Source organism: Mytilus galloprovincialis, chromosome 2 (genome assembly GCF_965363235.1).
Source record: "Mytilus galloprovincialis chromosome 2, xbMytGall1.hap1.1, whole genome shotgun sequence".
Classification (NCBI taxonomy): Eukaryota; Metazoa; Mollusca; class Bivalvia; order Mytilida; family Mytilidae; genus Mytilus; species Mytilus galloprovincialis.
The window spans coordinates 85,530,153-85,546,584 of record NC_134839.1 but is presented as its reverse complement, the minus strand read 5'-3'; the positions used below and the strand labels follow the sequence as shown (position 1 = coordinate 85,546,584).

At 32.3% G+C, this 16,432-nt stretch overlaps 1 protein-coding gene across 2 annotated transcripts; it reads right to left on the bottom strand.

Moving 5' to 3' along the window:
* Nucleotides 1-2,392: 2,392 nt before the first annotated feature.
* Nucleotides 2,393-16,381, bottom strand: LOC143064680 (vitelline envelope sperm lysin receptor-like). Of its 2 annotated transcripts, none has more exons than XM_076237682.1 (10): nt 16,286-16,381; nt 13,214-13,265; nt 12,402-12,438; nt 9,500-9,690; nt 7,848-7,999; nt 6,546-6,691; nt 6,046-6,133; nt 5,395-5,548; nt 4,013-4,094; nt 2,393-2,921 (listed from the first exon to the last, which is right to left on the bottom strand). In XM_076237682.1, exons 2-10 carry the CDS (start codon nt 13,259-13,261, stop codon nt 2,440-2,442), a joined length of 1,380 nt encoding a protein of 459 aa, XP_076093797.1. In that variant the 5' UTR covers nt 13,262-13,265; nt 16,286-16,381; the 3' UTR covers nt 2,393-2,439. The 2 variants fall into 2 exon arrangements, with proteins under 2 accessions (XP_076093797.1, XP_076093796.1); XM_076237681.1 differs by lacking the exon at nt 16,286-16,381 and adding an exon at nt 16,010-16,165.
* Nucleotides 16,382-16,432: the final 51 nt, after the last annotated feature.

The following is a 16,432-nucleotide window of genomic DNA, read 5'->3' as shown; positions in this document are numbered from 1 at the left end:
TAAAATTAAGAGTTACACATAATAAATTAGTAATTAAATCAGTACTATATACATGTATCGTAGTTTTAAAAAGGGGGTTTAAAGCAGGAGTTTGGTTTAAATTTAAAACTAAGCATTAAAACACTGATAAGCATATATGTGCATGTGCATTCATCTGACTGGTCAAGGGAAACACCCTTTGCATGAATAATTCACATTTTTGTCTGTGAGGAACATTTTAAAGTCTGCTAAGAACATATAGATTTCTTTTTATGTTTTAACGTCTGAAGCGCTTATCTTGAAAACCTGCATCTGTTACATATATATTTGTGAAATGTTGCGATTTGTGAAATGTTGTAACCAAAGAGCAGAAAACAGTCCAATGCCACACCTATGGGTATTCAACACAGCTTCAGCTGCCCCCAGAGGCGGATTTAGGGGGGGACCCGGGCCCCCCTTTTTGGGAAAAAATTTGGTTGCTTACATAGGGAATCACTGAAGCGTGACTGGAGCGTGCCCCCTCTTAGGTCAGTCAGTGGGCCCCCACTTATGAAAATTTCTAGATCCGCCACTGGCCCCCCTGAACAATAATGTATACTGGTTCAGCTAATCTGAGACTACTATAATGTGTTATAGTAGTCTCAGAGCTAATGAACAACATACTAAGTCCGAAAAATTTAAATGAACCAAAATACATACAGGAGTTACAAAGACTAGCGGTTCCCGATTAATAACAGGCCCAAAATGCTGGGTGGGTTAACATATTTTTGAGATCTCAACCCTTCCTTTTACCAATTTGGAATAAACAAAATCACAGTAATACGCACAGTAAAATACAGTGAAAAAGAAGTCCCGAGGCCAATGTTAGAATAGGTAACAGACGAAACTTTAGCACACTGACAATAATCAGCCCACTTCAACAAGACTACTAGCAGCTACTGACCTGTCAGCTCCAGACCTTTTTAAACTGCTTGAAAGATTCATCTTGATATTAAAATCAAGCACAATCCTTTCCGCTAGGGCTTTATTATCATACCATCATAAAATATACAACAAGAACATAAGCCGTATCATTCAAACTAGTTTGAGACTAAATAACTTTTCATTTCCGATACAAAGACCCCACGAGTGAACCAATACTATTTCCAAAATATGACATCTTAATTATCTGACAGTATCGTAACTAAATACCTTCTGAATATGTTAGGTTTTGGGGTGAATTACGACATTGTCCTGCTTTGTATAGAATATTACCATAAAAGTCTACACGTTGATTTATATTTACGAACGATGTCCTTGCTTGTACCGATGATAATATAATGTAAGTGTTTTGTGGTATCAAAAACCCTGGTGTAAAAAAATTCAAAATAAAAGGTGAAGTGGACTGCGTGGAACCTTTCTAAGAATCTTCTGTCAGATCCTGACCTTGATGTATATAATCTTGAATGCGAAAGGCTTCGAGAGTCTTTAAATTCGACTAAACAAACATAAGCAATGATTCCCTTTAGTGTAACCCTAATAAAAACAAATGGCCCGAGGACACTTATTTCGTAGTGCATTCTTTTAAGACAATAAATGAAAATTTTAAAAATCCAACCGGCGCTTTCTCAATATTTTACAGTGTGTTGTACAACTTTTGGGACAAATTATATCAAAATTATAGAAAACTTCATCGGATCTAACACAAAATATGGACATTTTTTTGTTAAGGGGGTATTGAAATCTCTTGACAGCTTCTGAAATGATAATTTTTAACCTTTTTCAGTTGGACCAAATCACTACTTTACTTTAAAATTCATGAATAAAAAAATTTTTACAGTGTCATTTTACCCTTTCTTGCTATTTGAGGCATAAAACATAAAATAAATTTGGAAAGAGTATAAAAAAATAATTGGCAAGCAACACACTGTCCACACTAATGACGATAACTGTGTAATCCGACCAAATATTCAGAAATGTGGAACATATTTCCCAAATTGGTTCTTTTCTATATATATGATTGTCTCATGCAATTATCTGCATTGTTTCAGTTTACCAGTTTTAAGTCAGACATAAGTCTCGGTTTTCCCCATTGTACTTACAAACAAAAAATGCACAACATCATTTAGGATATTATAATGTAACTAAAATGAAAAGAGCAATGTATTGTCCTTCAATGTATCATAGTTAACATAAAACACAGGGAGAGTCCACGCATCACATATCAAAGTTAAAACGTGTCTATTTTGTTTAAGTATCATTTTAAAATTCTTTTTTTTTGGTGTAAATATGCGGGTTAACTATTAACAATGTGTATATATAGGCTGCTTGTTATTTGTGATTGAATTTTTTTATCTTTTGGTGTTTGTGGGTTTTTTCCGAGATGAGCTACAATCATATTTTACCTTTACTACAAATAACAAGACAACACATATTTTCCCCCAACACTTTTAATCATATTACAAAATAAATACAGCATTATTACTCTTCATTGTTGTCGAGTAAATGAACCTTCAAGCTACTTACATCAGAAACCCTGAGAGTACGGTATTGGGATTCAATGTTATTCTTTTGCTTAATATGCCACAAAGTAATGCCTAAAAATAGTCCTATCATCAGAAGGAACGAGGAACAGCCCACTATTGCTCCAATTTGGTCATGTGTGAAACTTTTCTTGGAAGATTTTGTTTGATGCTGTACTGGTAAGAACATTTTAGTGAACATATTTGATAGTTTATCTGATCTTGTAATATTATTTTGCAGTCCATGAACAGCGCCCTTCTTAAAATTATTGTAGGATTTTGAAACAGTTATTGTTTTAGAACTTTTGACTGGTTTCAATATTGTGGACTGCAATGGTTTGTCTGAATGAGACCACAAGCCTGTGTTTGGTCTTTTACTAATATTTGGTCCATTAACTCGTATAACTGATGTCCGAACTTTGTTTTCTTCATTCTTGATATCTGAGAATAAAAGAAGACACAGGTTTAATTATATTCTTCAAATCTAACAATAAGAAACGACATTTACAGTAATTGTATATTCAATGTCCATGGGTATATAAAATAATAAAATCAGACATATAATACATGTCAAAATTAAGTTAATTAAGCATGAAACAATGAGTTAAATAAGCTACTCAAATCTAAATATCTGACAATAGGATATGACAGTTACAGTAATATTTATTCATTGTTATGTCTATTTAAAAATTAAAGAGGACAGAATGAATTAACCATGATTTTCTTATTTGGATGTCTTCGAATAATGGAATAAGTTATGTAAAGAATGGTATAAGATATAGATGTACATAATGATCCTAGTAATGGATATTTTACAATAAAAGTTGAGAGTGTAAATCCTTGTTCTCTAATTTTTGTGCTGTGTGGGAAATATATTTCTCATCACCAGTGAAAAATCTGTTCTCGGCAAATGGTTGGTTGAAATTTAATTATGACGTTAAATTTTCCTGTTTTCTTCTGAAATTTCTTATTGTGACGTCATGAAAAAAAGGCGACCATGTCTGATGACGTCACTTCAAGTACACAACTTTCCTCAAATCTTCAAAAAGGAAGGATAAAAATCATAAGAGAAACAGATTCCACCACTGTAGCTCGTGCATTACGATATTTCTCCACTCTCAACAGTTATAAATTTTGATAATTTAAAAAAGCTCGGCAAGCCACGCGCTTTAAACAATAACATTTAACTGTCTCGAGTGGAGAAATATGGTAATGCATTTGCAGTTGCAGTTGTGGAATCTATAATTCTTAAAGCAATGTTGTCAAAGTGTTCTGTGTCAGATAAAATATTTGACAGTAATAAAGTCAAAGAAGACATAGATCAAAAGCATCTGTGGAATAGAAACTCATACCATTTCTCGAAACTTAGATGGTCTTTGATGGCAATTAACCAGTTTGGTTTATAAATACAAAAGCATTAAACTGTAGCGTGTACTCTACGGACAGATGATTCATATATGGTAAAAATGAGATGCACAGTAAGTAGCTAATGGTGTGCAATTAGTGACGAAATGTAAACAAATCCAAAAAACCTTCAACTCCAGAAATATATCCTAAATGACTCCCATCTCTTTTGCGACGTCTTCTTCCTTTATAATACTGAGTACACGAATCCTAAAAAAATACAATGATGTTTTTTTTTAATTTTCAATAATTGGTTCAGGAAGAGCATAACAATAACAATAACATCAATGATTCAAGATTTCGGCAAATGAGAAATGATCCAATCAATTTTATTAAAAAATCAGAAAGAATCAATCTTATTAAAATTCAGCCCTATATAAACTAGATGCTCGTACGTATGAGTATATCCCGCAATACCCACAAGGGAAGTCGCCATTAAACTTTATCTAGTAGTCTAGTACGAGTATATCGAAATCAGAGAACTATATTTCAATTCGATTGTGAAAGGATCATTTTATAATCAAATCCTTTAACTGTTAATAAGACATTAGACTGTCATACATCATAATTTTGCATGCGTCTTTCCGATTCTTTTTGACATGTTTGTATTATAAAGCTTAAAGAATACTTTAAAACATGATAAGTTTGATTAACTTGTGTGTTATCCATATTTATGCAACACACATATGTTTAAGCTATTAAAGCTTTTAAATTCTTGCGTTTGATGAAAAATTGCACACTTTAAACGGTCTTGCCTGCTTTATTATTTATTATTGAATTTATGTTAAAAGTCTTGAAGATATTTAAAGGTTTAACAACTAGTGTCACATAAACAGTTATCATGATCAGTTAAACATATACATTTCTTTAATTTCCCGTTGATAAAAAATATAAAAGTAAATTTAAAAAAAGAAGATGTGGTATGATTGCAAAGAGACAACTCTCCACAAGAGACCAAAATGACACAGAAATTAAAAAACAACTATAGGTCACCGTACGGCCTTCAACATTGAGAACAGCCCATACCGCATAGTCAGCTATAAAAGACCCCGAAATGATAATTTAATTGTTCTTCTTATCTCGCTTAATAATATATATAAACACGACATAGTAGTTCCAGAAGAGTTCTGTATAGGTTATTCAGGTTCGAGAGTCCAGTACGATTTTTTTTGCCGTTGGTAAGTGAACTAAAGCAAAAAAGTAAAAAAAAAAAAAAACACGCATCTGTTCAAACGGCTGATTACATGAGCAAAATAACATCGCCACAGAGTAGCATAACATTAGCTGAAAAAACAGGCGGTGCTAGGTCATCTGATATCGCCAAGTCAGATCTATTGACGCCATAAAGCGGAAATAATATGAGTTTTCCGAAAAGCTGAACAAATGATACACGGCGGCCGCATACAAAATAGTAGCTGACACTCTTATTTAAAATAACTCGAGCATGACAAAAATAAAATCCAACCGGGTTAACACTTGAAGGATACATGAGTATTGTTACAGTACTTACTCCATCACAATTTTCCTCACAGGTGTTAAAAGTACATTGGAATGATACAGAGGTACTACTATACAACATGAAAGACTTAAAGTATGGACTTCTTGCAAACAGACCGTCTGTAACAAAACCTTTATCACTCTCCAGAACATATCCGTCACCACACCTATACCAAAGATTTTAAAGAATAAAAAAATTGTACATTGTGTACATTGTGACAACTTTGATTAATAGGTTCATACATTAAACATTATTTTCCATGATAAGAAGCAAGTCAGTATGATAATATATATGAGTTGATAAAAATTAAATAAAAAAGGACGTTCTTAACCGAGAATTAAGTTTATACATAAAAAAAATTAATAAAATACATGTTGTCTTCAAGGTTTAGATTAAAGGTGTTCTTACCTGCAAAAATTACATAAAAAATATAAATATGCATTATTTTATGAAATTTATTTTCAAACGCATGCAACGTTAGCATTGTAAAACATTTTTTATTGTACAATCACTTAAGTATAGCATTCAGCCTCATAATAAAAAAAAATAAATATCAAAAATAAAGTTTCACCATTTTTCGGACTTCAGTGAACCCGTATGAGAAAAAAAATCAGAGGTATTTGATCCTTCCTCTTTGTTGGATTTTATTACAATGCCACTTACCCTGATCGCAAAAAAGAGTATTTATGACTTGATCCTTCCGTAACTCCTTCGCAATTGACTACTTTAAAACCTTTCTCTTTGGCTGTACCTACAATTTCAAGAAAACGACTATTATATTATCTTGCCCACTTATTCTTTCAACACTTTTCATGGTATTTTCAAATGCTCGCCTAAGAACTTGTAAACATATGTCATAAACAACTTCAGAAATAAAGTCTGAACTCAACGATATAGAGATAGAGCGGAATCAAACAAAACATAGCCAGTCAAGCAAGTATGCATGCCATATATTCTACGTTATTTTTGTATCTAGTTTATTTCTTTATGATCCTTTATCAAAATTACATTAATTTTAAGAAGAAGTTAAAATAGCACTTGTAACCATTTCATATTCATTTTAAAAAAAAAATAAGGGCATCCTCTTATTGATTACCAAAGCACTTTGGTTCTGCAATTCTACTATAGCAACTACTAAACGCCTAAATGAAAAGATCGCTTACCAGACATTGTTATCACAAGTCTTATTTTTGTTCTGAAACCTATATTTCCGGTTATTGTGCGTCCTAAGACATCCTGAACTTCCATAATAAATGCTGAGCTTGCAGAATGTCCAAGATGACTCTGTAACTGTTTCGTTGGAACCAGACTAAATAGGACATAAAGATAAATTAAGTAACTGATTGTTCCAATTCTACACATCCATCCTGTTATTCGTACATACATGTTCAGTAGTCGTTTGTTGGTGTGCTTTATAAGTATTTCTCGATTTTTATATAGATTAGACCGTTGGGTTTCCCGTTTGAATGGTTTTACACTAGTCATTTTGGTGCCCTTTATAGCTTGCTGTTCGATGTGAGCCAAGGCTCAGTGTTGAAGACCGTACTTTGACCTAAAATGGTTTACTTTTACAAATTGTGACTTGGATGGAGAGTTGTCTCATTGGCACGCATACCACATATTATCGTCCTGATATGCATGTGATATTTGCCACTGGATCATTGTGACATAGCTTAAACAAATACATTGCATACTCTTTCCATATGTGTTTCTATCCTCTTATTACGGCAATGACTCCAATGTTTACCTTTGTATTTGATGATAAATTTGATTGGTTTACATGTTTTAATAATAACACTACATGATAAATATTAACTTAGTTTCGAACAAGCAAAAAAAGTTAAGAGCTATATTGTCTCTTTTCTGTGGGCTTTTAGCAAAAAGTTTAACAATTTCTTCATATGTTTCTTGGTTCCATATGTTACATTTTAATGTTTCCCTCGATTATTTAAATGACTCAGTTTTGTGTGAAAGTTTGCTCTTGTCGTAAAGATTAATTTTTCTACAGTATGTCATTTGTTTAGTGAAAATTGCCCACTAAGTAAAAATTTAACCTCAAACTTGTTTAGTGTTACTGCTGTTTTAAAGAATTTTTAATCAACAAGAATTATTTCTTTCACAAATTCACTGAATTCAATCAGGGAATCTGTAAAATAAATCTTAATCAATAAATTATTCAGTGATTTTGTAAAATCCCTGATCATAATCAGGGATTTTATAAAATCACTAATCAGTTCAGTGATTATACAAAATCCCTGAAATTTCAGGGATTTTACAGAATCACTGATTTTACAAATTCACTGTAACATATACACCCAGATTTGGAAGATTTCTTATACTAGTACAAGGAAAGGTTCTGTCTTTAAATACAGAAATCGAGAAAATCAAATAACACAGGAAAAAAAACACACAAACAAATTTTCCATAGACACAGCATAATTTACATATACATAAGATATACATACGATCTGGATACTTCTATGACTGATGACATACTGTCGTTGTGAGTATCATATGTACACGTTACAATGTATGTGTCTACGACACGTCTAACTCCAGACTCGTCGCTGTATGATATCTCTACGGTCGCATAATAAGCATTAGAGTTGGCCTTTTTCTAACAAAACCAAAAATGAACATATTTAAGATGTGTACAATTATGGGGCCGTGTCAATGAAAGTATCCTAGGACATGTCCTAAGATAGGTCTTAGGACATTATTTAGGATGGTCTTAGGACGTGTCTGAGACATGTCTTAGGATGTAAAACAAAGCTGTCTTCGGACAGTCCTAACTACGATGGTCCTAGGACCATCCTAACACATTTATTTAATTGAAAATATATGTATAGATTTGTATGACATAGATTGAATTGTATTTTAGAACCTATATGTAAAGAGAGGGAGGATAACTCTTATATAGAAAACAATTAACGCAAAATAAAAGTTAAAAGTTTTTACACAATACTAATAAATACGTTATTAAATATGATAAAAGATATAAATGAATTTAATACGAAAACAACAGTAAATGGTCACAAAATTTTGTGATATTCGTGCTGCAATTTTAGTACATAAACTAGTTTTGTCCTTAGGTCCACTCAATTTCATTACATGTATCGAATCAGGATGAGGTAAAAAATAAGTAAACTTTTCCCCATATTTGAATTATTTAAAATATGTTGCTTATGATGATAGTATTGTAAGGCAGCACGAAATAATTTAATATAATACAATTAAATCTTTAACAAACATTAAACAATATTTTTTTTTAATTTTATCTAATTATAGTTTAATATTGTATTAGTATTTTTAGTATTGATTTATGCCATATTTGTTGTTTTTATTACGTTTTAGGACGAGGTAACCCTTAGGACTATCCTAAGACACCTAATTGTATATCCTAACTTTAGGACCAAATTTAGGACATATCTTATTTTAGGAGACTTTCGTTAACCCGACTTAGGACTAAGACGTGTCCTAAGACCATCCTAAGACATGTCTTAGTCCCAGAACAGCTTCGTTGACACGGCCCCGGGTTTATAAGCATTTTTAAAATATTAAAGATGATTAAAATCATACGGTGTGAAATTGATTGTTTGAACACCATACAAGAATTGACAGGATGTAGGACCATAAGTGTTCATATTTAGATAGCAAAACATATTCAGTTATGTTATATATAAAGGCAACAGTAAAGTATACCGGTGTTCAAAAGTCATAAATCGATTGAGATAAAACAAATCCGGGTTACAAACTAACAGATCAACTATAAGAGGAAAACAAAGGAACAGCAGGAACACTGATAAACAACAAAAACAATCGCCAACATACACAGAAACGAACTACAAGTCAACAAATGCAATATTCCTGACTCGGTACAAAGAAAAGATGGTGGGTTGAACCTAGTTTTAAGGCTAGATAAACCTCCCGCTTTATGACATTGTTAAAAAAATATCATTGAAATACTCGTGTATCAGCTGGTATCGATAAACATCTCACGACCTCGTTAAAAAGAAAACATAAAAAGAAGTTTATATCTAAATGATAAAAAATAGAGGCGGGTAGTCACACTCATTAGTCAAAAACTGATTGACAATGGGTACATGTACATACTCACTGTAAATACACAGCCTGGTTCAGTGACGTTTTCAGGGTACTGCACTGTTGTATTGTAATATTCTGGTGGTCCTGTTTGAGACACATTGTACACCTCATGATTTCTACAGTCTATTAAAACGTCCACAGCTTTATCTGACACCACTGATATGTGTGCTGTTCCGTTTACATCTGGTGCGCATGTAGTATAAACTAGGGGGAAAAGATTCATGATCGAATTTAATAATCATTGTAGTTCCTGTATGGTTGACTTTCAACAAGTTTGTTCTGGTTTTCATACGTTGTTATTAATCGTATTCACAGTACTGCGTACTTATGAGTCTTATGTACTAAATTATAATCCTGGTACCTTTGATAACTATTCCGCCACTGATTGAAATATCAAGGCGTTTTGAAAACAACGTTCATGTAATGTTTTTTATAGAATTAAACAAGCATGCAGCGTTTGTTGAATAAGCATTGTTAATTATATTTGTATTTCTGCCAGGCAAAATATGATGAACTTCGACCGTTGACTAGAAATGAGGATCGTGCGCTGGGGTAAAGCTGTTGACCGTAACTGCATTCACGGTCATCCCAAGATGTGGGATGAAAAATTAGGTCAGTATTTGTATTGTCTGTTAGAGTGTTTCTATATCATTTTCTTTACAAAGCATACATTGGTACGATGTAAATGTATAAATGATTCACACGGAAATCACAAAATACTACCGAGAAATGTGTATGAAATAGGAAATTGGATTTGAAAAAATCGCTAAGATGACCGTAAATCATAATCGAGATGACCGTAAATCATAATCGAGATGACCGTAACAGGATCAGCAATTCATAACAAGGGTGACCGTAATTGGTTAAAGGATGACCGTAATTTATAAAAGATTACCGTCAATTCTAAGAAATATCCATATTTGTATTCATAGCTTTTTGTTGAGTTTGTCTTAATAGGAGGTTGGTTAGCAGATATAAATATGTTTAATCAATTTCTTTTTAACTACTAGTATTTGCCGTATTTTGAGTCTATGACAATGATAGTTAATGCATATTTCTAATAAATGATAAAATTTTAACGTTGTTATTAATAAATATTTAAAGGGACTGACAGATTTTTCATAAAGGTTTTCTAAACTCGATAAAGGATTAGGCCCAGTAAGACCCCTTTTTGGCCCCAAAATACATAGCAGTTTTACAAAATTATTAAAATGTAAACTTTGAGCTATCTATAGGAAAGTTAAATACTTCTGTTACATAAATTTGGGCTGTTTTTGACAATACCATGCGCATGTATCAGGTACTAACACCATTAAGTCGTGCTAAATTACTGAAATCTTCGAAATTTTAGCATTTTGGTTAATTTTTAGACGGTTTCCGTCTGAAAGGGAAGTGGCCGCATTAGTGTTCAATCTTGTTATTTAAAAATGTAAGTTGTATTTGATGATAATACATAAAATATATAAAGGTTGAGAGGTTGAGATGCGGCCGCTTTCATTTTTGACAAAAACTATCTGAATAGGGACCTAATATGGCATATGAGATAGATTTTTCATATTTAAACTTGGCTTTGAGTATTTTCAGACTAAATCAGTTCAAATCTTTCACATTAACGAATTGAATCGACTGAAGTAGACATTAAAGTATTTAAAGAGTGTCCAAAATATTTCATCAAATAAACCTGAACCTGGAGGCCAAAATCGACCCTTACCGGACCTTCTCCTTTAAAAAAATTCTGGCTTATCTTTTCTTATCTCCATGCATTATTTTAAGTAAAAAAAAGGAGTCTTGTTCTACAGTATTTGAAATTTATTTTTGGAACCGATTTTTTTTTTGATTAAGCATATCAACCCGATCGAATCTGCCTGGCCTGGCACTCACCGGTACCTCAGAATCAAATGATCGTTCCCTTACCTGAATTTTTTTTTAAAAATTTCAAATATTTTGTTCTAGAAATTCATTCATCACACCTGAACAGAACACAATTGTGTTACTGTAAATTCAGAAATTAATGCGAGGCCAGTTTTATTATTGCGAAAAATGCGACAGAGTTGTAAACGCAATAATTTTAACTCGCATTTTGAAATATATTGTATGAATCAAACAGGATTTTCTCAAATCGAAAAAATTAAAATCGCATTTAGGTCAAAAATTACATAATCGCAATAGTAAATGCACACAATAATTTCTGAATTTTCAGTATTTAGAATTGATGGTCATCCTTTACAAATTGCGGTCATCTTTTTACCAATCAAGGTCATCCTTGTATGTTACGGTCATCTTGAAAATATTTTAATCATGATTTACGGTCATCTTAGCGATTTTTTCAAATCCAATTTCCTGTTTCATACACATTTCTGGGTAGTAATTTGTGATTTCCACGTGAATCTTTTATAAATTTACATCCTACCAATGTACGCTTTGTAAAGAAAACGATATAGAAACACTTTAACAGACAATACAAATACTGATCTAATTTTTCATCCGACATCTTGGGATGACCGTGAATGCAGTTACGGTCATCAGCTTTACCCCAGTGATCGTGTGCGGTCAGTCAAAAGTTTTTTTCAATGGGAATTAAACTCTTTTTAAAGAAATTGCAACGTGTAATAGATAGCAATAAAAAATTACTATAACCATTGTTTCAAAATATCATTGGTATTCTTTTGAGAAAATGTGTAGTACAGGACAATATTATAAAACAAACTTTCAGATCTAGTATATGCAAAACAATTAAGTCAAAGAACTCTTTTTATAAAACAAAACTGTAAGTCTTTTTTCTCGAACAATATCTGTGTTTTTTCGTCAATTAAAATAAAACTTCTGTAGATATAGATTTAGTCAAAATCGGGTGTTGTCCACTCAAAAACTGCATAGTGATAATCTCTCATATGTAGTTGGAAAAAATATCTTACCGTTTAGTACCATATCAGGTAAACTATTGCATAAAATCTGCAAGCAAAAAAGAAAACGCTATAGAGAGATATGTTGAACACATATAATGATATTAGAAGAACTATTTGTAACGTTTGTAAGACGTGTTTTTAACAGATAGTCGGAATTCATAAGGGAACCAACTGCTCCTCTTGACAGAAATCAGAACATTTCTTGGATCTCTTTGTTTTGCTTGGTCTCGTTATTGTGAATATTCGAATGCTACAGACATTTTACGCAAGTTATATTCAAAATTGTTGAGTTTTGCTATGTATATCTCAGTTTAGACTAGAAAACTCTAAAATTTTCGGCGACAATTTTTATTTTCATCACTTATGTTATTACTATTATATGTCCTATTACAATGCTAAATTCCCCATTTCCTTTCTCAATTTTATGAATTGAAATTTTCAATAAACATATGCATTCCAATCTCAATGGTTATATTCGTGTCTATGTAACCTATTTGCTCTCATTCAAGTGTTTTGTGCTATTACCGTTCACAAGCGTCTATCATTAATTGTAATGAGAAGTCTATCAATTTACTTTGTGTGTCTGTCTCATTCTTATCTGTTTTATTTTCTAATTATATATTTATTGTACGTTTTCTTTGTTTTGGACTCTATGGAAAATACTGTTGTTCCCGCAGATTAGCTGGCTTTTGTATGAGTCCTTGGCTTGAAATTTAGGATGGGCATGTGACTGTGTAGTAAAAGGAAAACAGAAAGACAATAATTTTATGACAACACGCAGAGTTAGTTTGGCGCCAGAGAATGTCTACATATCTACTTACATTCGGTACTGCATAACTTATTAGTAATACCAGGAATACGATTGCCATTTAGCTGAAATAAAAGGTATTGTTAGCATATGGAAATATGATAATTTATATGAAATTTTGATAACGGAAAAAAATAATCATGCTGAGAGAATCGACACTTTGGTCTAAAAGTAATTATCTAAAAATGATCGGATAACATATATCCTTCTGATGTTAAATGAATCAAATCAATCTATTCCGATTAACTATAACACATCAACATACTGTAACCACATTTACACTGAAGCAGATACACATTATTTGAGGTCTTGCAATTAACATTCCAAAATATGGTATATTCCGTACTAGTGAAGTGACTGTTTAAATTCAGAGTATTCAGTATTTGCTTGAAAGTCGGACAACGTTTGTTTCCGCATCCCCTGCAAGAGCTCACATACAAAGAGCCTGATTAATAGGATAAATCAGCTCTCATCGGCAAGCCTTTTAGGCTTTTTGGGCTACGAAAAGCCGGTATACTGGAGACTCGGGAAAGATCTTGAAAAGTTTAGAGCGTTTTTCGATTCCTTTTCGTTTGTCGCAGATAAGGTGTGATAACTTGCCAATTTTAAGATGGTAAGTCAACAGAAACGGCACTCTTTTGTTGACCTTTTTGTTATATTGTAAATGTTCATCGAGGCTGATGTTGGCAAACCGTTATCTAAATATGTATTTTCTCTTGCAGGCCCGAATTTTTATGTGACCGCACATCTCTTGTAGTCTGACGCCTTTTTGTAGGATCTTTGGTGGAGCAATCCGTTTTATAAGAAATATTTTCTTTCTTAAAAGAAACTTTTTCACATCTGTGGAAACAATTTCGTAGGTAAATATTGTCCGGACGAATTTTCATAATAACCGTGGACATAATTTACTGGGAAAAAGTGTCCGGTCGACATAATTTCATGGCGGACAATATTTAATCCTTCCCTCACATGAGGACGTGGTGTCAGGAATTGTAGATCACAAAATGGCAAAAATGAGAAAATGTTAGAAAATCTGTATGGAGTTTGACCATAAACTGTGATTCAACACTGTTGCTATTTAAAACTATATTGTCGAAACGTACATAGGTGTTGTCAAAGAAAAAAAGGACAACTTTAATCATCTCGTTACTGTTCCAGTTCAAAAATATTTCCCTTTTTTTATTACAGAAGGAGGCTTTATATGAGTTGCAGCAAAGTTGAAACAAATCTGCAATCAAATGGGTAATTATAAATAATTTGTTTTGCCAAGACGGTTCACGATGACTTTGTATACAGTCCAGACTACTTCCCCTATCTGACATAAGCTAGTCTCAGAGTAGGATAGCAGTATGTCTAAAATGCAGCTGACCTCTGGCGATGATACAAGATTGAATGGTCTAACTGACATGCCTAATATATATATGCGTAAAAAAATTTTTTTCACATGTGCAGATATATATATAATTTAAACTTGTTTATATATTATATATGTATACATTAATAGCTTGCTGTTCGGTGCGAGCCCTGAATGCTCCGTGTTGAAGACCGTATGGCGACAAAAATTTTAAAAGTTAATAGAAACAAACAAAATTACAATTTTCTTCTCAATTACGAGGTGTTTTATTTTAAAAACACCATTTGCATAAGTTTTCAATTTATCTAGTACATAGTTAAGCAGAACCATTAGATTTCAAGTCGACGACATGGGTATCTTTAAAGTTGGATGAAAAAAATGCATAACCTCCGATTTTTTTGAAAAAATTACCACGGACGGAAAACATATCAATCTATTAGTTCAAACAATTTCGTGTCTGCCCTTCCATTATGTGACTCAAGAAAAATTCCAAAAAATGGATAACAATTATATCGAAAAGAGAAAATCGAGTGCACCTTTTTATGTTAGGGCGTGTTTGAGTTGAATATTTGTCTTGATATCGTACAAAGTAAGATTATTTCATACATCGTCTCGCTTCAGATTCTATTATTTTTATATATCAAAGCTACAGATTGACTTTATAACACAAAAAAATAACAGTACTAAAAGATGAAATATATGGGTGAAGTGAAATACCTATCTAATGAGTCACAAAAACAAGAGATATTCAATATCCCTAGCGAATAGCTATGTTTTTACTGAAAGTACTTGACGACAGTCTTTCAAGTTGGATGATGAAAATGCATCTTTGAAAAAATATAATTTTTTTGTGTGTGAAAACTAGGGTTTATAGTCTGTATACACTAAAAAAATCTAGTCTGCCCTTCAACGAAATTTTTAATTAGAATTTTTTTAAATGTTTATCAATTTTCGAAAAAAAACACCTGACAACCGATCAGACAATAGTTTTAAGTTGAATCAATGCAGACAAGATCATTAACTGATGCTCATTGGCTAGTTGATACATTTGTCTTTTAAAATACAACTGACATATAAGGATCGTAATGGTGCAATGTGGATAAATTTATCGGTTTCAATGAGCAAAATTGGTAGCGCGTCATCCCTACAATGGCTTCCATTTCTACGATTGTGAAAATGAACTGGCGTAATGGGGAGATAATTCTGACGAAGTAGAGTCCTGACTGTATATACGTAAGCATGATGGTATAAATATAGTATACGTTGATTCCTTCTACCAAAACTATGACTTAAACACCTTGTAGTTTTCCTTCCGAATTGTGCAGAAACATACGTAACATTAATACGCTTATTAAATTAATACATGTAGTACGTTCTACATAACAGTAGAATAATTTTACAAACAGAGTCATTACTCAAAACATAGCTATTGTTATTAATAAGTATAATACCAACCTTTGTCGTCATATTCATCATTTCATGGTTTCCATATGAAGACAGTATTTTAACACAATACTTAGAAAATTGATTTTAAAACCTGCGTCCTACATTAAAACGATATGTCAAATAATGTTATCAATCTTAATTTAAATAACCAAACAACCATAACATCTACAAAGGTATGTATAAAGGGAAGTTTGTAAATAAATCACTAATTATAACCTTTTACGTGATAACAATGATGTACATTAATTTTGTCCCGGATTTATCTTATAAACATATTTATTATACCTGGAAAAACTGTTTGTACAACAACTTGAACAAGGTCAATGCATTTGAAACACAAGAAAGGTGGGTTTGACAAATTATAGCACGTGATACTCCCAGAGGTCACTGGAGGGTCGGGTGCATTTGATCAAATTTTGCGTAAAAATAGTT